A 21,515-nucleotide genomic window follows, 5' to 3' on the forward strand; every position below is an offset into this window, starting at 1 on the left:
CAACACAAGTTCTTTGATCACAGTAAGAGATCTGCCTCCCACTCTCATCCATGTCTTAACTACTTAATATTCAGAAGTCTGTTGAAAAGAGCACCCTGGATAGGAAAAAAAGTTAAAGAAAAACAAAAATCTTCCAGGAGGGGGGCTGCAGAAATCAAAGGTCCAGGGAAATGCAAGAAGGAGGAACAAAGGATCAAGTTATTTCCATCAGAGAAATGAAAAAGTTGGCCAAAACTCCTCAGCCTGGAAAAGACACAACAGGAGTGTGTGACAGAAGCCTAAATGCTTCAAAAAGCCCTGGGAATGGGTCAGGAGTAGATAATCTATTTCCATGGTCTTGGCAAGAACTAAAAGGTAAGAAAATAAGCTAACAGGAGTCACAGCCAGGAGAAATGAAGTCAGAGAAGACTGCAGTTTAGGCAGAACGCTACACAGGTGGCCCCAGGGAAAAGTGGTTTTAAGAGTTTTGTGGGTCCAAGGGCAAACTGGCACAAATACTTCAGAGAGACTATTTCTGGAGGCTCCCAGGTTGAAGACAAAGCTAGGGACAATGACAAGCAGTTTTCTATATTCTTGCCATTAACCTCCACTGAGTATTTGTTCACATTCCCTGAACTCCAGTCCCAGCACAGGTGTGGTTCTGAAGCAAGTATTTCACTTTTTCTGATGGCTGACATTAAAACAAAAAAGTGCTAAAATAAATAACACAATTACACTCTGGAATCTTGCACACCTGCCTGAGCCATTACCATCTATCCCACAATGACGAAAATTGTGACCAAGGAGTGTCTGAGGAAGAAAAGGAAGCCAGGAGAAACAAAGCAGTTCTAAATCAGATTTATAATTATATCTCCTCTTTAAAAACCATGACAGAAGAAGACATAATTGAAAAATCTAATCAAGATTCTCCTTTCTGCAGTACTGAAGTGTCGCATGAAGTAGGACAAATGCAGAAATCACCAACCCATGCATTCTATTCAGTCAGGTACCTGTTGCAGTATATGCAACAAATGCTGTTCAGATAAAAAAGGCAAGCTGAGCTAAAGCTACTAACTGGGAGATCTTATTATTTAGAATAAAGGTTTAGAGGACCGTAGGCTTCTGAAACTTCCCCTGAGGAAAAGTTAATCCAGACAGTCTTTTAATAGTGATTAAGTCAGGTGACACAAAGCAGAACATACTGTCATTCAAAGCAAGACAACAGAAATGCTCAAATACAGCAAGCACTTATTTCACTAGAGGAAGATTGACAAGTGTCAAGTGAAATACAAAGCTTAATGATTTCACAGCAATTTTTCACACAAAAATTCATCAGCACATTTGTGACAAGAATCCTGGTTTAACTATAAGAAAACCAGTACTTGTTTTGGGGAAGATGGTAAACCAAGGTTTACACAGGAAAATAACTGAAATAACTTCACAATTCATCTCCAAACTTTAGCTGTTCTATTTACACTAGCCAAAACCAACTCCTACTGGCTTCTATGGGGCACAGAAGAAGGCTGGTGCCATTCCTAATTAACCTTCCTCCACTAAGAAAGTGATTCTGCACCGTCTACGTGTGTCACTGAGCCAAGTGTCACACCAGCCAGACTTGTCATTGCATACCAGCTGAAGAGCAAGCAAGAAATTAAAATCTGGGCCTCTCAGCCACTCAGGAACCAGTTTAAGGAACAAAACAGCTTTCAAAACATCATCTTTGCTCTCCAGGGAGAATTAGGGGAAGAACAGAATAGGAAAGGTGAAGATTAGGTTAGCATGACTGGCACAGAAGCTGTGAAGGCAAGAGCATCTGTGACAGTCTGAAAATAACAGCTAAAAAAACTCTAGAACTTAAAAGCTGAAAGGCAATAAAAAGCAAAAACCAGTCACAGACTTGCTGTTGCTTGAACCACCCAAAATGCAGCACTACTCTCCATAAAACACATCTTGAAATAATGTAAGGAATCCTCATCATTACACAAGATCCCAGACACAAACTACTGGAAGAATCAGTCTCTTCAGAGCAAACCAGGTTAATTATCTAGATTTCCAAAATATGATTCTAGATCCTCTACGTGGATCCCTAGAGCACTCCTGATAAGTGGAAACAGTAGATATATCCTTTTAGCCATTTGGGTCTGCCTCAATATCTGTGTGACTGACAGTTGCTACAGGCTCAGCCCAGGCCTCAGATGACACAGATTCAGAATCTGAGCAGAGACCAAAATCCTTAGTGACCTCAGGAAACATATTTTAGACCAAAATAAACAGGAGCAGAGAAGCAGGAATTAAGACATCACAGGCCTTCTGGAGCCATACCTATATAGAGGTAAACCTACTGCTGGTAATCTTTCTCATTTGTACTTTTTCACACTCTCCAGTAAGGAAAAAAATGCCTTTAAAGTTTTGGTCAGTATGCACGTAAGACCTTCTCCTGCAGGTCTCTAACAAGTCATGGGAAAAGACTTGCAGAAACTCAATACCATTTGACAACTCTGGGAAACTGCTTTTCTTCCAGGTAAAGGAAGCCCAGCTCACCATTCCTATTCCAATCTGCAACAAAGAACATGGCAGAAAAATCTTGGAGATGATCCTTGGATCTGCTGGGCAGAGGCCTGACATCCCATAAAAAGCTTGAGGCATGTGGCCTCAAAAAAGGAAAGCTCGTCCCAGCAGCCTGAGCACAGCGATGCTCTGTTCATACAGTACCACTGTGAAAGAAAAACTGACACCATGACGTACACAAAGTAAAATCCACCTGAAAACAGTCTTAAACCACCCTGCTCATCACTTTTCTTTGTTTCAAGTAGCTGGTCAGAGCTCACGGTGAGCACAGAATACAAAAGAGTTACAGAAGAACCATTAGTCATCCTTCCTACAGGCACAGCTCCCCTCTGCTAATTTACCCAAGCTATCTACATACACTAAAACTTTATGTACTCTGATTAAAAGTTAACAAATATTTGGGTATCCTTTGATATGGCTGTTACTGTGCCTGTCCCAGTGAGCTTTCTCAAAAGCATATTGAAATATAAAATAGCATCAGCAAGCTTTCCTTCTCCACCTTAGAAGAAATTAGATAGTAGAGAAGCCAGCCAATTACCAACACTATTTTAAGTATAACAGCTACCATCCAAAGCAATAGGATTTGGTATGGAACACTACAACCATACAAAAGGAAGAGAAAACCTCCTAGTAGTCTACCTGATAATTGCCAAACAGCTATCAGTTTGTATTCTCACTCTCAAACAGGAGAGCCTAGTTAACACCCCCCAGTTACATTTCCCTTTCTGAGAGCTCTAGAGCAAAAGCAGCAGAAAGGAAAATGAAATTAACCCCACGCGCATCAATCCTGAAAATGCGCTTGAACCATAAATAACAGCCTTCCATCCTATTCAGGGAGAACACAAGGTGTTGATTTTTGGGATTAGAAATCGATATTGAATCAGAAATTACATACTAGGAAACAGAGTAGCAATTCCAGTAGATGTTTCTTTGCTAGTTTTAGTGGACAAAAAAAAATCAGAATCCACTGTTTTAGATAGAGGATCATAGGATTAAGTGTCAACAGACATTTTGTCTGATCATTTCGTTAAAGGAAATAAACCAGCTACATCTTCAGATACTTTCATGACTTCACAGTTAATAAGCTCCAGTCCTCTCCCCCACAGCTGGAGCTGGCAGTAAGAGTTTCCAGAGATCCACCCAGTTAATCCAATAGCAAAGAACAGAAGAAAATATTGATGAAATTAGAGAAAAGACGTTTAGATAGACATGTACAAGTACAGTGCCAGGCAGACAGTTGTGGACCATCTGAGCATCACTCTATTAGATTTAAGTGGAAGCTCTCAGCCTTGCTACCACCTTTGAACTGTTTTAGACAAACTTGATATTAACCAAGTATCCATGTCTTACTCTTTTCCTAAAGTTTTGGAAGAAGTCCAAGATAAATTAAGCCCATTATACACACACTTTCTTGTTGCATTAATGAAAGTGTAGCTAGATTGTCTCTTTTGAAGTGGATGTAACAACCATGAAGACCCATTAACAGTTAGTGCAAGGCTTGTTTTATGCTAATATTTAGAATTCAAAGATGGACTAGTAATTAATACTGCTCTTCCCCTCCCCTCTGCACTCCATGTGGCATGGATATTAGTGTCCTCTGGGCACTTGGAGCCATGCATCATTATAATTTCAACTTGAAGTCAAGAGGGAATTAAACTAACTATGTAATAACATACTTTAATTATTGTTCTGAACACAGAACACCTGCATGCACTCTCTTTTGTATTGGAAATATGCATACTAAGAAGTTAAGCAAATTTATAAAAAAACAGATATGCCCCCAAGTTCTATGTATGCAAAGTCCCCAGGAAAAGAGAAAAGTGTTTTAATCTTAAACCCTTTAAATAATGTTAGTTGTTGATAGCACTGCAATCTTTCCCTTTGTTTTTGAAAAGGCAAAGGCCCACAAAACCAATTCCAGCTAATGAGCCCTAGATGTCTTGCCTTAGGAAGAGGAGAGGCCCACACTCAACCGCTGCTCCTAAGGGAGCAGAGATTGTGGCAATGTTTTTCTAAGTCCTCTTCAATTCCCTCATCAGTCCTACCCAACTGAGTCACCCCTAGAGCTCCTTGGGCAGCAGCAGCCACAGCTGAAAGGGGACATGAAGCCAAGACTCCACTGGCCCACAGTGATGGCAGCAGCTGACAGACTGAGCCCTCATGCAGCTCTAAACAAGATCCATCATTTTCCTCCCATGGCTTTGGTTCTGGGCACAGGTATCACCCCAGGCCTTTTCAACATTAAGAAACACAAATGTTTCTATTTTATTGCTACATGAGTCCCACAACAGTTTCAGTCAATTTGAACTTCACATTTCCACAAGAGACTTATCAAACAGAATGTAAACCTGTTCATGGCTAGTAACAGAAGTGTCATTAATCCAAAAGAAAGGGATAACACACCTAAACTGTCCTTCATTTCAGCCCCAAGCGAAACACCAGCTCAGTTTTCAAATTCTGCACATGCTAAAGAGGTTGACAGGGAAGCAAACAGAAATAAAACACCTTATTTTAGTTCTCTGTAAATTTACAGGAATCAGTTGAACAGAAAAATAAGAGTCACCACTCTAAGAGTAGGTTCAAGTTCTTTCATGTAGATCAACACATGCAAGGAACTTGAATAAAGGATTAAACAGGGATTATGCACACAGTTAAATATACATGGTAGAGCCAGAGTTTAGCTGTGAAAAAGCTAAGTTTATAAACCCATTCCTGAAACAAGTGCTTCTATCGTATTCCAGGAGCAGGACTGAATCTTCTGAACAGTACTTTGTGGCTACAGTAAATCTTTATCACATGTTTGCAGCACCAACCACTGCACTGGACTTAATTACTATTAAAAATTAATTGCTTACAGTGCAAAGAAACACAGCATAAAATAGCATATGTTGGCCACAATTCCAAGCTATCTACTTGAATATATGACAACCAAGACATGATCAATCCCACCATAACGAAGCAGCATCAGAACTTCAATATCCAACCATATCTTTCAGATTCATGTAAACTGGAGAGGATCTGATATAGCTTTATATTATTACAAATCAGACAAAGCCCACAAATGAGCACACCTTAGCAAGGAGAGCTTTGTAACAAGGGTAGCAAAGTACATGAAACAGCCTTTGAAAGTAAGCACATGCCCTATAAATTTACTCTAAGCATGTAAATTCAGAATGCTTCTCTATTTTTTCCCTTCTCCTCCCACTGACATGGATCTGGAAGCTATGACAGGGAGATGATGTCAGCAAGTCTTCAAATTTATTTCATTGTTGACCCCTAGTTATTCCTTTGGTGGGTAACAATATTACAGCTTTCCTCATCAGGATGAGTATCAATGGAGAACAGAACAAAGCCGTGGAAAGAGTAGGCTAACATTAAAAAAAGCCAGAGAGTAATTTTGTTAGCCCAAAGCTGGAGTCATAACTCAAGAGTAGGTCCTAGTGACCACTTTACAGTTTCAGCACTTCATTTGCCACCAACTCCCTGCTGTTCTGAATTCTCCAGATTCCTTGGCAAGCTGAAGATTCACGGAGTACCAAATCTTTAAAGTCCATCCTAATGACTTAGGGACAAACAAATTATCACTGATAGCAAGCTGCCACAAGCCAAGCTTATTTTGTTTACCTTACATTTGCAGTGATCTGGGAGTAGATATGAGCAGCTTGACAAGCTCTGGTGACATGCAGCAGTTTGCACTTCTGCCTGAGCCCTGTGACAATTAACGTTCTGACAGCCCTCAGTCCGAGTCCAGGACACAGAGTGTGAGATAAAGGGAACCTGAATTCTGGAAATCAACCCCTGAAGAATTGCCACCAGCTGGGTTTGGGCAACCACTTTACCTTCACCTCTTCCAGAACAAGAGATGTGTGGTTTATAGCTGGGTAGTCACTCCACAACCCTGAAGTTATCACAGCTGAACAGCAAACATCAGAAGGCACTGCAGGAGCACTAAATATTTGACAACCGACACCTTACATGTCTGTGCAAGTCTAAGCACTTCATTTTCCCTACTTCCCTCCCTTCCTCACTTTCTGATAGGAGAAAGCACCAATACATGTAGGTGAATCATGGAAAAATACTCTATTCTACAAAGGTATCCAACAGCCAAACATAACACTAAAATATTCTGGGCCTACATATAAACGTATGATTTAAACAACAGTTTATAACCAACACAGGGGTGCTATCAGGTCATTGTGGTGTGCAAAAACCAGTCATTACTGAGGGGCAGCACATGGATATACCTGCTCTTCACAGTCCAAGTAAGCATGGTCTGACTTTCAGACTTTGCTGATTACATGTAGCCAGTTACAGTAAAAATTCCATGTTGTGACACAAGGAAAATCATGTCACTGTACCATAAGAGTCAGAACTATTAAAATCACCTCTATTTTTTTTTTAATTGTGTAAGAGAAATGAACAGTAACTAAAACTATTAAGCAGTAGCACAGACCCAGTGCTGTTAAAATTGTTCTCAGTCAATAGGAAGAACACTAAGTAGAACCAAAAATTGCACATCCTAAAAAACTTCTACTTCAGTAGATTAATTGAAGATCAATAATTAAGCTATTTAAATATTTCTCAACTTAACTGCTTAAAGCACATGTCAATCAAGTCTTCCAAGTATGAAGAAGTTCCCTAATTAGATCTTAAGTTCTCCAGCTGGAATCCAGGACCTATTTACACTAAAAGTGTAGATTCTGTCTTAAAGTAGACTGTTGACCTTTACAATGCTATAAACAGAATCATACATATGCAGGAAAAAAAAAAAAAGAAGAAGGAGAAAGGAAATAACTCTATTTGATGTTTTAGTTAACTGTTAGCTCATACAAAAATTCTCTCCCATTTGCATGAAGGGGTAAGGAAAGCTAGCTCTACCCAAAAGCAAGCATTTTTCTACCTACCACAGGATATTGCATTAGTATTAGTATTTCCTACTGAATAAGAGTCTGAAAATGTAAAATTTATCCAGTGTGAATGTTATATGCTTGAAGTTATTCAAGCTGGTATGTTCACAGTACTAGAAAGCACGGGAGAGACCAGACACAGTGAACTCTGTGGAAGTAGAAGAGGCACTGCAAGAATAATTTAAATGTTATAATAATCAAATAGTAACATACTAAACAAAGCCCACCAGAACACATCCTGCTGGGAGCAAGATATCAGGACTTCCAAGACCAAAGCAGGATGTAAACAGATTGTAGTTTGTGTACTAATACTCCAGCCTTATCTCAGATTTAAAAAAATAAACCCAAAAAAAAAACCACAAAAAAACAAAACAAAACAAAAACAAAAAAAAAAAACCAAGCAAGTTCAGAGAATGAGCACCAGTGCATCTGTCCAAGGGGCATATAATTGGTTACTCAAGGACTATTAGGCTGTTTCTTAGCAACCTCTGCAAGCTCTAATCAAGTAAGCCTAAGATTCCCATTTAGCCTTGAAATGCCTTGTCCCTTCCATCTAGTGTAGCTTCTATTGAGGAGCAAACAGTCATTGCAACCACAGATAAAATCCAGGCTTACTACATGCTTCAGGTCAGAGTTCTTGTTATCAGAAGATCCTCATGTTAAATATGCTTTTTACACTTTATTTAGCATCTGAAACAGTAATAATAAATATTTAATTTTTCTCCTTTATATACAAATTAAAGGCTAGCTACATCTATAAAGAAAACCCTTGGGAATAGTTTAACAAATGAGCATAAGGTATAACTAAACTCTTAAACAACATTTTATAACTGTAAATCCTTCCCTAAATATAATTACAAGAAAAATGGTTAATATCAAAAGCAGCAGTAGAGATATTTCAGGCAAATAGCAAGCATTTCTCTTAGAGCTGAATGGTATTTAAATCTTTGGTGATGCTGAAATGTGTCTGCTATGTTGCACACATTGGATTTCTAAAATTAACTACCTTTGAGCAAAATCTGGCCATCAAACCAGAAAAAAGAAGGCAAAAGCACTGGAGTAATCAAAAAATAAACTCATCTGTTCACTCCTAGCCTAGCATCATTCCTTGTCTGTAGTATCAATGGGCACATGACAGACTCTGCTGAAGACAGCACTCAAATCATTTACGTAGAGTATTTTTTCCCTGTACAGTAAGCAAAGGCACTAAAGACTGTGGTTAAATCAGGGATGGCCATCCCTCCCTGACTCAAGGTGACCTACACCAGAGCCATCACACTGTTCTCCTCAGCTCTCTCCCTCCCAGCAGGTCTCCCTGGGTGCACACAGGGGAAGGAGCAGCTCTGAGGGAGCCCCACCACCCCACGGGAAGCAGAAGGTCAGTGCTGCCCAACATGAACGGGCAAAGATGCTCTCAGCTACCCACACTGGTTCATCCCCCAGCCCTGGGAGCAGGGGTAGGGTGGGGGTGGTCAGGCTACACCTCCACCTCCTGCTCCTGTGAGAGCTGAGCAGCTCAAAAGCACTGAATGGACACAGCACATGACTGCCAGCAGTCACCTCTGACCGGAGGTTGACCCGTTTTAGACACCCACTAACCCAAGCCAGAGCAGATTTCTAGCAAAAAGCCCATCAAAGGTTTATCACAGCACAGAAGAGGGAGGGAATGGTGGAGTCACTGCCAAGGAACAGTAGCAACTATCCTTCAGGTAGGCAAATGGATAAACATCAAGGAGCCAGATACACTGCCAGGACACCCTTATTCCTCACTCCTTGAAGCAGCCTCTCTGCTTCCGAACTGATGCTCTCAAGCTCCTTCCAGATCAGAGGATTACTGCAGCTAGAACTGGAGAGGAACAAGGGAAAGCAAATGGGTGTGCTGGCAGAAAAGGCAGGGTCACTTTCTAGCCTCTTCACCAGGTTGAGCAGCTCTGAAACAGAGCAGGCAACGCAAGCAGGACCCACACAGAGTTGACAAAACATTGGGCTTGTTTTCAGGAGAGCAGGGAGGGAAGCTTTCTGGCACACAATAACCTAAAGCTCCTGCAGATGACTAAGTATACGATATGATCATAGCTGCTTTATGAACTTAGGGTAGTTTTTAAAGTATGTTCATAGCATGTATTTCAGAGCCAACACAAAGCAACACCTAGAGGAAAAACAAGAAGAGGAGTCAGACTACACAAAAAAAGATGAATTCCTCTCATCTCACCTACACGCAGTAACTCGAAGGCATTGCTCGACAGAGGGGCCAGACAGCCACTGGCCCACAGGGGACAAGACAAAAGTAATTTTCAAAGCTAAAAAACAAAATCACGATTTACCTTACACATCTGTCTCAAATCTCCTTCTCATACAAGAAAAACTTTGTGGCAAAAATACCTATCAACCCCAAATACACAAAAAATTTGCTACATAAGTTTTGGCATTTTTTATATCCAGAAAATGTAGTTATTTCACATCATTTACTGTTTGACTAAAGCTTAATTTTTTGCAGTTTTTGTGATGAAAAACAGTGAACCCAAATAGCTCTCAAAGCAAGCTACATTTGCACAAGAAATACACGCAGTAGCCTCAAACACAGAAAGCAGCTTCTGCCACACAAAGCTCTTCAACATCTACACTAACACTTGAACCTCACAGGATCACTCAAGCCACCTAAAATACAGTGGGAACACAGCCTAATTAGGCCAAATATCAGAAGTCTGATATAACACAACCAATTATAGTTTTACCCCAACTACATCCAAGATAAACCTGATTGTTTAAGGTTAAAGCTACAAGTGGTCATGTCTCCAAGCAAACCTTTCCTATGCAGATTTTTAAACTGAGAAAACAGCATTTGGAACATATTTAAACAGCCCAGAGACAGTGCTACAAAGACATCACTGCACTGCAGTGAATCAAATATGCTCTGCTTCTCCTGCTCACATCCTCTCGTGTAAGAGTAATCCTGACTACTTTAATACCTATTCCATTTTCAGTCAAAGATTTAATGCCCACACCAGCTGTGTGGCTAGGAGTGTAGCATTTCATAGATAGGCTGGCTGGAGCACCTTCTGGAATAAAGATTAGAGAGCTGACAAAAGGTGTACAAGCACAGTCTCAGTGGCTGGGAGATGAGGGACTTCATCTGCAAGTTTTGACTTCAGCCTCAGTGTTTCCAATAAATAAGCACATGTTTATTTAAGGAAGCTTTCAAGGAGTATAAATAGAAGTGTTCTTTACTATCTGACCATCTCTGTGACATTCAAAAAACCCCCAGAACTTTATACCTTAAAGTTTAAATAGTTAGCAGAATACTGTCCTTTGAGGCATATTTATTTCAAAGAATAAGAAATTCTAGATTTAATGACATGAACGCATGAAAGATTAAGAGTGCAAAGAGCACTTCTGCTTAAAATTAGAAGACAGATTTCCTATAGTTACATGAAACTTAAGTCTTTAGACTTTCTATTCTGGGCAAGCTGCAAATAGTTGCTGGCACACACAGCATGCCAATAATAAATCCCTTTTTCAAAGAGTGGTTCTGAAGTGGTCACCATTAAGGCCTTGGTTCTTTTTTAGAGGTGACACCTGCAGCTGCTATTGAAATCAACTGGAGTTGTCACTACCCAGCATTGCTGAAGTCACTCTCTAAAACATCACCCCATTTTCTTCTTTTAAGAAAGAGCAAAACAAAACCTGAAAGCTACCCTTTGCATTTGTGTCACTTGAGAGCAAAGGGACATAATTTTTATAATAAACCATTTCCTCAACCTTTTGTTTCTGATCAAAAAGGCTGCAAGACAAATACAGTACAGAGCAGGTGAAAGCATATAAGTTCCATAATCTACCTCCCCAAAACTGAGAAAACATGGATGCATGTTTTCTACTTCCCAGTGTATTTGTCTGTGAATTGGACAATAAGAAATATTTTGGCATGGCAGCTCCACAGGAGTCCTAGAGTCTGCTGACAAGCCCATCAGGCAGAGGTAGTAAGCATGCACCAAGTTCAGGTGGGGGAAAAATAGAAAAAAAATAGTCAAGTATAGTCAGCCAAGCCTTCCACCTGGGGGGAAAAAGGCTACTGGTAAATAAGACATTAAACATTTATTAGATCATCAATATGCAGCTATCAACTACATTATTTTTTCCATGCTGATTTCCTGTGCTAATGAGGTGTGATGCATATACATCATGGCCCATCACTACCAGATGAATTTTACATTCTGGCATGAGGTCTTGCTCTCACTTCTTATTCCTCAGGTCTTGCTTGGAACCGTGCTTTTGCAAGCACTTTCCTTAAGAAGGAGTTTCAATGGAGCAAAGAACAACTAATTACAGGTAAAGCTTGCTGTGTCTCCCTTGATGTTTCATTTGTCAAATTGTAATCTTTTTCACGAGAAAAACCATACCTACTGTTCCTCTGGTACAGCCATGCACAAGTACCTTTTCCAGTGCTAAATGGCCTAACTTTAACCTGCCTAATTTAAGCATATCTGTCCCGATGGGGTGTCATCCAAGATGACAGGATGCATGTTTACTCTATCAGGGAGCAGAGAGTAATCTAATCCAGGATATTTTCATTACAAAGCCTCAAGATCCTGATCAGAGAGCAGTGATGGCTGTGTTGAGACAGGAGGTAGACCAACTGTGGATCTATCAGCCAAACAAAAATAGACAAGAGCATTTCCTACAGCCAGGCTATCTAGTTCCCTAGAGGCACCAAGGATCCCAGATAATAAGCTTGAACAGCAGACATCTTCCAGGGCCCAACCACCTTCATTTCTCAAATTAAAAGGACTGGGAGAGTTTGATGCAGAATCCCAAAGTTAAGCAGACGTGAAAGTGCCAAGCAGAATGCTGTACCCATTAATAAAAGTTGTAAGGTCAAGTATTCCTGCTCAGGATTTGGCAGGGTAGGGGACAGGTTGCTTTCTAAGAAATTTAACATTTACTGCTGCAGCCACCAAGCTATCCTCTTAACAGCTTTAAATTTTTGATGGTTCACACTCCTATGTATGTTTTAAATCAAAACTGAACCCCTCCAGGCATTTGGATGAGGCTCACACATGGACTGCATATGGATGAAACTCACACAGAGACTGGACATTAAAATTACACACATTTTTTATCTACTTGGACATTAACATTACTTAAGAAGTTTAGAGAGAGGTGCTACAATCACACTCTAAATAGGAAAAAACCTTAAGGCACCCTTTACCCAAGCAATTTGCAAGGGCTGCCTGAACCTCTACCACCTCTCCATCAGATTGGTTACACAGACTCCTAGCTAAGCACCAAGGAAAGGAGAGGTGAAAATGCTTGTTTCTGCTTCTTATCTCCAAGGCCCTGAACTCTGAAGTTCACCTGGGGAGTTCAGAGCATACCGTACCCATGGGTGCAGTGCACTGCCTGTCAGTCACACCAGGATCTCAAAAACAGGGGCTGAGAGGAGCTAATGATGCATACTGTAATACACGATTTCAACATCCACAACTAGTCAGAACAATTCCTTTCTATGACTAATTAACTGAAGTAACGGATGCCATAACCAATATTTACGGTGCAGGAAAAACTCTGAATTCCCTGAGGGAAAGAACAGGGTGGAGGGAAAAACCACACACAACTCCATTTCATGCCATCTTGCAAAGGACTACAAGAAATGGTTCCACGTAACCCATCCTGCAGAACGACTAACTTTAAAACACCCTCTTCAGAAGCAACCTTCAATTAACCCCACATCTAAAATTCTGCCAATGGCTATTGATAAATATTAATGTGCCAGGTATTTCTGAAGCTTCAGTGTCTGAACAAACAGCTTTGTGCTAGGAAAAAAATAAAAATGCTCAAGACTAACAAGCCAAAACTGTAACTGATCAGAATCAATTCTTCAAAGCTACTTGAATTCTTCTGACTTCTTTGTTTTAAAGTTGCACATAAATTTTAATTGCATCATTTGTTTGTTAACAATCTCAAAAAAGCATGAAGCTTCAAGTTTTACAGCAGGAGGCAAAGAAAAAAAATGTGAGGTAGGTGGGTGAAGAAGACAGCTGTATTGTTCTAGCTGTTCCTCAGCCTCTCCCACTGCCAGATTTCTGTGGATGATGTATCCCAAGGTAGCAATTTTAAGAACTTTCTGGCACTATCCCAAGCTCCCTCTTGAAAATCAGAGATCAGACTAATGATATCAAAAAAAAAAAAAAAAAAGACAGGAAATAGGAATAAACTGTATAACTGACACTGTTTCAAACACTGGAAGTTGCTGAACTCTGGTACTGCAGCTTTACAGCAGAGACACTTGTCCAAACCGAAAAATTTTGCCTCATAAAATTAAAAAGGACAATCACTAAAACAAAACAAATCACTGTCCAAGAAATTACTTGCTTTACAGCTACTGCTAGCTTGGGACACTGTAGTATCACACAGACTTCAAGAACCCCCCCAAGCAATTTATACATTACTACACTAGTCTTTAAGTGAGGAAGTTATCATTCAGATGAGGTTCACCAAGAAGTCTGCATATACTCATGCTGGTTTTCATTACTGTGAGGCTTAAAAATTCAAGCTAGAACTACTGAAATAAACCCTTTGCTCACTGCGAACACCAAAGCAAATTTGTTTCCTAAGTGAAGGACACAATTTCCAGGTTTGTTTACTCTTGCTCCTTCCCATCATATTAAAGAAACAGTAACTTCATTACTGTTGTACAGCAAAAATAAATGTCATATGAAAAGACTATGTCCATATTGTTGTTTCTCATTTGCAAACTCGAATAGAGAAAGAAAACTATTTGAGAATAATTTTGAAATTACCCCAGGGAGTTGAAACATAACCCAGGAACTCAATCTACTTCAGAAACTCCTTGTGATAAACTAGCACTACAATTAAGCCTCTCCTTGCAAAGACTACACAGCTTTTGCACAGCTCCAACAAAGATGCCACGTTCCCCATCAACAGACTGAACACACAGAGTTCAAGACCAAACTACAACATACAGGAGGGGCTTCTTTCCAAAGGTGCATCCACAGACTGTTTTAAGTAAAGCTACTCCACAGCTTATTTTTAGAAACCAGGGTGGGCTGAGAGAGTATTCAGTAAAGCATCCAAAAATCAGCTAACCACCCACTAGACTGCAGTGGCACTGTTTAAATAAAATTACAGCCTGCTTTGCAACAGCTGCAGGAAAAAATGGTGGGGAAAAAAAATACCCCAAGTATTTCAATTCCCTTAAAATGCTGGAGGCAATGGTACAAGAAACAGCAGCAGACAGGGCAGTGTGGGCTGGAGACACTGCATTAGTTCACCTGCAAGAGGCAGGTCAAACAGGCCTTACTTAGGACTGGGTGAGCGCAGAACAACAATATCCGGCAGCTGCAAGGTAAGAATGTGCTTATTCCAACAGAGAAAAATTCAAAGAAGGCTGGGTTTAGGGACCTGCAGCGCAAGGATTATCAAACTCTCCTCGTGTTTCAAGTAGCAATGCTAGAAACTGGCAAAATAAAAGTGTGAGTTAAGTTACCTTTACTTCCTCATGCAGATAACATAATAAAGTTTGAGGTGCTAATGTTACTGAAATCTCCTACTGAAGAGTTTACAATTTCATCAAGTCTGTATTAAATGGCCAATAAAGAGGAGAAAGAATCTGAATTTTCTCTTTGATCTTATAACTTAAGAACACAGTTCTAAATACCCTGGGTTTATGGTATCGACTATACCTCTTAACAGGGACATTTCCAAGTTCAAGAGGGCACAGGACCAAAGGCCATCAAAACACCCCGACCCGGCAACCAGAACTTAAATGCCTCTGCATGGAAAACTTTATCTGTTGTACCGTCTTTATTTTTAAACATTTAACTGCAGCAAACTCAGTCAGTCCTTAATTTGAGGGGTATGAGCATCAGCTTGGAGGGTCTCTGGTAGCACAGAAAGTGAAATGATTTATGTAGATTGGCTTCTTTTAGCCTGAATGCAAATAAAGCATTTTTGTCCCTACCCATTCCTAGCAAGCATTCTTCAAGTGACTGAGACCCCTTGAGCTACGGCCTGAGCGGTCAGCAAGGGCCATTTCATCTGTTGGTCACTCGGTGCCAAATGCAATCCACAGGTACCCAGGCTTCCGATACACATCTCCCCACCGAGCCGGGGCACTGCACCATCCCCATTCCTCAGCACCTCGCAGCTTGCCAGCTATCACCCCGTGGCCCACTTGGAAGGGCTCAGGGCAACAGCTGTAAAACTCCCTGCAGGATCCTACCTGCCTGCAGCCGGGCAGGGAGCCCAGCCTCCCTCCCCTCCCACCCACCGCTCCCCAGCGCCGGGCACTGTCCACATCCAGCACCCCCAAAAGAGAAGGAAGCATTCAGTCTCCAAGGACAAGCACTTGCACTGGCCTGCAGCCCCCGCTGATGCCCCATCCCTGGAAGTGTTCCAAGCCAGGCTGGATGGGGCTCTGAGCAGCCGGGGCCAGTGGAAGGTGTCCCTGCGCACAGCAGCGGGGTTGGAACGAAATGGTCTTTAAGGTCCCTTCCAACCCAGAGCGTTCTGTGTGCGGCGCACAAGGTGGCGGGGACCGAGGTAACAGCGCACTGCGGGGGCGAGCCGCTGAAAGCCCCGAGCCGCGGAGCGAAGGGCGCAGCGGGGGCGGCCGCGGGTCTCGCACGCACCAACACACAAAACGCCGGCACGCAGCCGGTGTGCGCGGGGTCAGGGCCGGGGCTCGGAGCCGGCTGCTCCCTGCCGAGCCAAAGCTGCTGGAGGCGGCAGCTCCGGCTCCATCGCGGGAGCGGCGGGAGCGGCGGGAGCGCGCGCCCGGCCCAGGTGCGGGGCCCCGCCCCCCGCAGGTGCTGGGACCCCCCGGCGCGCGCGCCCCGCCCTGCGCGAGCCGCGGCACGCGCCCCGGCCCGCGCGCTGCGCCCGCCGCCAGCGCCCCCTGCCGGGGGCAGCCCCGCGCCGCGGCCGCGCCGTCGGGCTCCGCTGCGCGGGTGGGGAGAGAGAGAGAGAGACAGAGACAGAGAGAGGGGGGTGTTCTCCCCGTTATTGTGATTTTCCTGCTTTCCGCCGCTCGCGTTCCGGCCACCGCCGGCCGCGGCCCCTCACCCAGCCAGCCTGCAGCCGGCTCCCGCAGCACCCACCGCCTGCGGTGGCCCCCGCCGCGCAGCCGCCTCCGCTCCCCGCGCCGCCGGCCGTGCCCCGCAGCCCCGGGAAGCGGCGGCCGCGCCCAAGGCAGCGCCCCGGCAGCTGGCCCCGCTCAATAACGGGGGAGCGGGAGCGGCACCGACGGGAGAGGGCGCGGGGGGGGAACAGCACACAAAAAAAGGGTGATAACGAGAGCGCGATTAACAACCTACCGGCCACGCGAACTGGAAGGGAATAACAATCCTGCCCGTCTCGGGGGTTCTGCCTTGGTGGGAGTATTTGTTGCTGTTCAAATAGAAAATATTTCCACCGAGAACGGGGGTAGATCCGAATCCGTAGTTGCAGGGTCCGACCGGGGTGATCTTGGCCTGATATTCCTTGAGGCAGACTTTCACGTAAGTGTCGCACTCGTCCCGGGAGCAGTCCAGGTTCTCGGGGCTTTTCGTGCCATCGCAGCATTCCCCATTGAACAACTCGCCGTTTACATTCCGCACCGAGTTAAGCTGCAGCTCGAAATAGCCCGTGGACCGGGACACCTAAAAATAAAAACCGAAGGGGAGACAGCCTCGTTACTACTGCGGCCGGGGGCAGCGCGGGGCTGCGGGTCCCCGGCTCCCCACGACAACTTTCGCCGGCTGTGGGTTTAACCCCGCCGCGGCAATACATATCGCGTACATATTCATCCACATATGCACGCAGTGTTAGAGATATAAATATAAACAAGAAACGAGCAAGGTGCAAAGGGAGCGGGGAGAAGGGAAAAGGCAGCCGCGGCGCCCCGCGGCCGGAGCGCAGCCCCCCGCGCCCCGTCCCTACCTGCACGCAGGAGGCGAGGAGCAGCGCCAGGCCGAGCGCGGCGGCGCGGGGGGCCCGGCTCGGCCGGCCGGCGCCCCGCATGCCTCCTGCTCCCGCTGCTGCTCCGCGCCGCCGCCTCAGAGGAGCCCGCCGAGCCCACCGGCCACGGACCGGCGGCCGCTCGCGGCATGGGCGGTGGGGGAGCCGCCCGCAGCGCGCCGGGGGGCGCAGGGCATGGGCTGCCGGCGGGGCCGCCCGGAGCGCTCCGCCGCCGCCGCCGCCGCTCCCCTCCCGCGGGCTCCGCTCGCCCTCTGTGCGCCTCGGCTCCGCGGACACCCAACAAGTAGGTGCCGGAGTGACAGCTTCATTACCCATTCGCCGCCGCGGCCGCTGCCTTCATATTAATGAGGGGGACGGCCCGGCCCCGCGGCCGGCGGGTGGGGCCAGCGCCGCTCCCGCCGTGGCTCTTAAAGGGCGGCGGGCGGCTCTCGCTCCGCCCTGCCCGCAGCGGGGTCTGTCAGCCCCAGGTGGTGGAGGGGGATGAGAGATGCGGGACTCCCGCAGGCGCGGAGGAGTGCGGGTGGGGGGCACGCACCCGTGTATTGATAGGTGTGGGGTGGACACCCAACCCGCGGTGTCGGAGGAATAGCCACGGGATGTGTGCGGCCGTGGAGGAGGAGGAGGGTGTAGGGTGGGTACACCTCTGCTTGCGATGGAGCAGGGGTTGTGTGCGCCCACGAAGATGTGGAACTGCCCAGGGAGTGTGCAGACATGCATGGAAAAGCACACACAGCCAGGGAATGCTCGGGGTGGAAGTACCCCAATAACGCAGGAGTTGGCATCGCTGTGCAGGAGTGCTGGGGGGAATCACCTACAGCTGTGCAGGAGTGCTCAGGGTGGGAACGCCGACAGATAAAAAGTAGTGCTCAAGTAAAGATCACCTACAGCTGTGGGGTAGTACTCAAGGGGGAATCACCTACAGCTGCGGAGGAACAGCGTGCACTCAGCCGCGGAGGGCGGCCCCGGTTGGCTGTGCCTGCAGTCGTGTAAGTGCAAGGTGTGTGCAGATGTAGCCATAGAGGAGAACAGCATGGGATCATCCATGGTAGTGAAAGAACATGCGTGGTGTGTGTGCCCACAGTTGTGGAGGCGTGCGTGGAGTGGATGCACCCGTGGTTCCAGAGGAACACTGAGGCTGGGAACACCCAGAGCCCCAGAGGAGCGTGTGGGGTGCACGCACCCCCAGCTGTGCAGAACCACATGTGTCTGTGGAATAGTGCTTGGGGTGTGCGCGCCCACGCTCATGTGGAGGCACAAAGGGGGTGTGAACCCACAGCCCCGTAGGAGCTCACACAGGAGGGCTTGTAGAGTGACATGTGCGGCGCACAGAACAGATGGCCAAGTGGTGGATCATGTCCTCCTCCAGTGGTGGCTGAAGCAAATATGAGGGTAACCGCGCGCTTAGTTTAAGCACCCTGTGATTTTGATCCCCGCTGACAGCTATGAAAGCTATACATCCAGACAACTGCATGCTATGGATACACTATCAAAGCCCAGATCTGCACTTAGGACCTAAGTTTTCCTACTGTTTCTCTCCCTCACCTCTCTCCCCATTTAACTCTTTCGTACCGATCATCCACCGGAGTGGACAATTGGAGAACAAACAGCTCAGAAATCAAAGGGCTGTCAAGTTGCCCTGAGCAGAAAAGCTTTCGGAGAGCCTCCCCCTGCCTTTTCAGCGCCCCGCTGCCCCCGTCCCTCCAGCAGCCAGCCGGCACGCTGCTCCTCTGCTATTCATGGCCAGCGTGCAGCTGCAGCTACTCTCCTAGGCTGACACAGCAGCAGCTGCTATATGTGTGCCAGCTGGCTAGCTGCTCTCCAAAATCCTCTTGTCCGCCCCGCCCCCCTTGCTTTCCTGCTTCCCCACCTACAGACCTGCTTCTCCTTCCCCACCACGTCTCCCACTTGCCACAATCTGCTCCAGTTTCCTATCTTCCCCACTGTCCTGAGCCTACCCCTCTGCTGTCCTGGTTCACCTTACTTGCTCTCCGGGAAGCATCCCTTACTTTCCCTCTCATCCCTTTGGAGCTCAAACAGGAGCTCTCTGAAGTGGATAGGTGAATATTGCTTTTAATTATTTTATGTGTCCTCTCTTTGAAACTGTGCCTCCCAAGATAACTGCATTCAAGCATTTTTTTGGTTAAGATAACCTCTGGGATAACCACCTTTAGAAGGCGGCAGAGGGAAAGGGGGGAGAGCGGAGGGAGGGTTGTTATGGTGGGTTGAGGTCTTATATTAAAGTTGCTACATTTTGTTAATCAGAAACTCTACTGAGCCCATACTCTTTGCCCAGCTGAGCTGCTTACTGGCCTCCAAATGGACAGGCATACACTTTTTAGGTTTTAATTACTCTTCTGGTGTCTGAAGGGAAAGAGTTTCTTAGACGAGCTTTCTGCCTAAAGATTATTATGTGGTGGATGGCAGCCAAAATATTTTGCAAGACAGGTATTTTGTTTGCATGTATCATGATAAACAAACATAAAACCTCACAGTCTACCTTCATCACTATGTGGTCAATAGGCCTGTGGAGGAAGACATATATTTTTATCACCGAGCTAAGCAAATGTAATACAGAAGAAAGATGATCCAGTAGTTACAGCATATGCTCAGTCTCTACAGAGCCAAGCTCAGTTACCTGCTGTATCACAGAATTTCTTTGTTACCTTGAGCCCACTGCGTGCTCTCTTTTTGCTTTAGTTTTGCCTTTGTAAGTATTCTATGGTACTCAGAAACTCTGGTGCCATTTTAAAATGCCTTTTCTCACTGTAACCTGACTTCACAGGATCAGAGAGGGGAGGTGCAGCTATTTCCAGCCATTCTCTCTGCTTGGGGAAATTTTCATTTTATTCTTCTTGGTGCTGCAGCCCCATTTTCAGCTTGAACTCCTTAGTTCTCTTGCTGTGGTTATTATTTTTCGAGTGCTGTGGAATTTCACTCTATTCTTCTTTGGGTACAGAAAGCTGGTTCATTACAGTTACACACAGATAGTGATGGTTTTCAGGTAATGTAGCAAAATTATTTCTTAAAAAATGAATTTTGAGCTTTTAAAAAAGCCTAGTGACCAGATCCGGAGGTGAATGCTGAGCAAGGTTAAGAGGAGACGTCCCTTGCATCTTGGACAATGTGCATCAGATAACCCATGTGTGACCAGCCCTGAAAGAGGGCAGTCCAGCCCCTGCCTTCCCACCAGGGCTGCCTCCTGCTAGCATTTGGATGGAGATGAAGTTAGGTAAGATGAAAAGCAAAACACCCTATGCAGTCTTTGGGTGCCTTGGTCATTGGTCATTTCCAACAGGCCACCAAACTCCTGCATCCAGGAGTGCAGTGGCAGGATTTTCCCCCTTTTCCTCCGGCATTTCCGGGGCTCTGGGCCCCTGGCGCAGGACAGCTCTCAGGACTGGGCTTCCCCCTCTCTGAGCAAGCACGCCAGAGGCGGCTGGCTCCATAACTCATTCCCAATCAGCTGCACGCTCCCAGGCCTGCTCAAAGCCCTGGCTGCCAAGTGTAAGCAAGCAAGTGTCTCCTCTTACACCCACACCTGCAGCCCAGCCTGCTGTCACCCAACCCGCTGCCTCCCTCGGCCATCCTGCATCTGGCTGCACCCTGCGCCAGCAGCCGTCCTTTTTCCACTGGGTGAGGCTGAGACCTTTGCTTCCCCTCTGTGGGCTCATCATCCCCTCATCTTTCCCAGAGAAAGGTCCTTGTGCCTTTGTGTTGGGTCCCAGGGCTGTCCATGCAGTCCCATGCAGGCAGGCACCTGCCTGCTGCTCAGGAGGAGCTGATATAAATTTCCCTATGCTGAGCACAAGTTTTGAGGTGCTGTTCTTTTGCTCCCTCCTCACCAGAACAAGGGCTGTCAAGATCCAGATAAAAAACCCCATAAATATCCTCCCATTCCTACACTCTTGTGTCCTCCTGCTGCTGCTCCTTCTCTTTTCTCTGGAAACTCCTGATGGCTATAGCAGAGGGGCTGTGCATGAAAGAAGGGTGAAAATAAGGCTGAAAAAACTCATGGTTGACTTTAACAGGGGTTTGAACGTGCAGTCAGCAGTTACTCATCCTGCACAGGGGACAGGACTGCAGAAC

At 45.5% G+C, this 21,515-nt stretch overlaps 1 protein-coding gene across 2 annotated transcripts in view; it reads right to left on the minus strand.

Annotated features, from left to right (window-relative positions):
• Positions 1 to 17,744, minus strand: part of JAG2 (jagged canonical Notch ligand 2) — a 69,973-nt gene extending 52,229 nt beyond the window's left edge. The window contains exons 1-2 of one of the 2 annotated variants that reach the window (XM_069018454.1): positions 17,391 to 17,744; positions 16,787 to 17,110 (exon numbers count right to left, since the gene is read on the minus strand). In XM_069018454.1, coding sequence (XP_068874555.1) covers positions 16,787 to 17,110; positions 17,391 to 17,744 — 678 coding nt within the window. The remainder of the gene's footprint in view (positions 1 to 16,786; positions 17,111 to 17,390) is intronic. The other variant, XM_069018455.1, reaches the window with a different exon arrangement.
• Between the last annotated feature and the right edge of the window lie 3,771 nt (positions 17,745 to 21,515).

The sequence above is a fragment of the Aphelocoma coerulescens genome, chromosome 5 (genome assembly GCF_041296385.1).
Source record: "Aphelocoma coerulescens isolate FSJ_1873_10779 chromosome 5, UR_Acoe_1.0, whole genome shotgun sequence".
Lineage (NCBI taxonomy): Eukaryota > Metazoa > Chordata > Aves > Passeriformes > Corvidae > Aphelocoma > Aphelocoma coerulescens.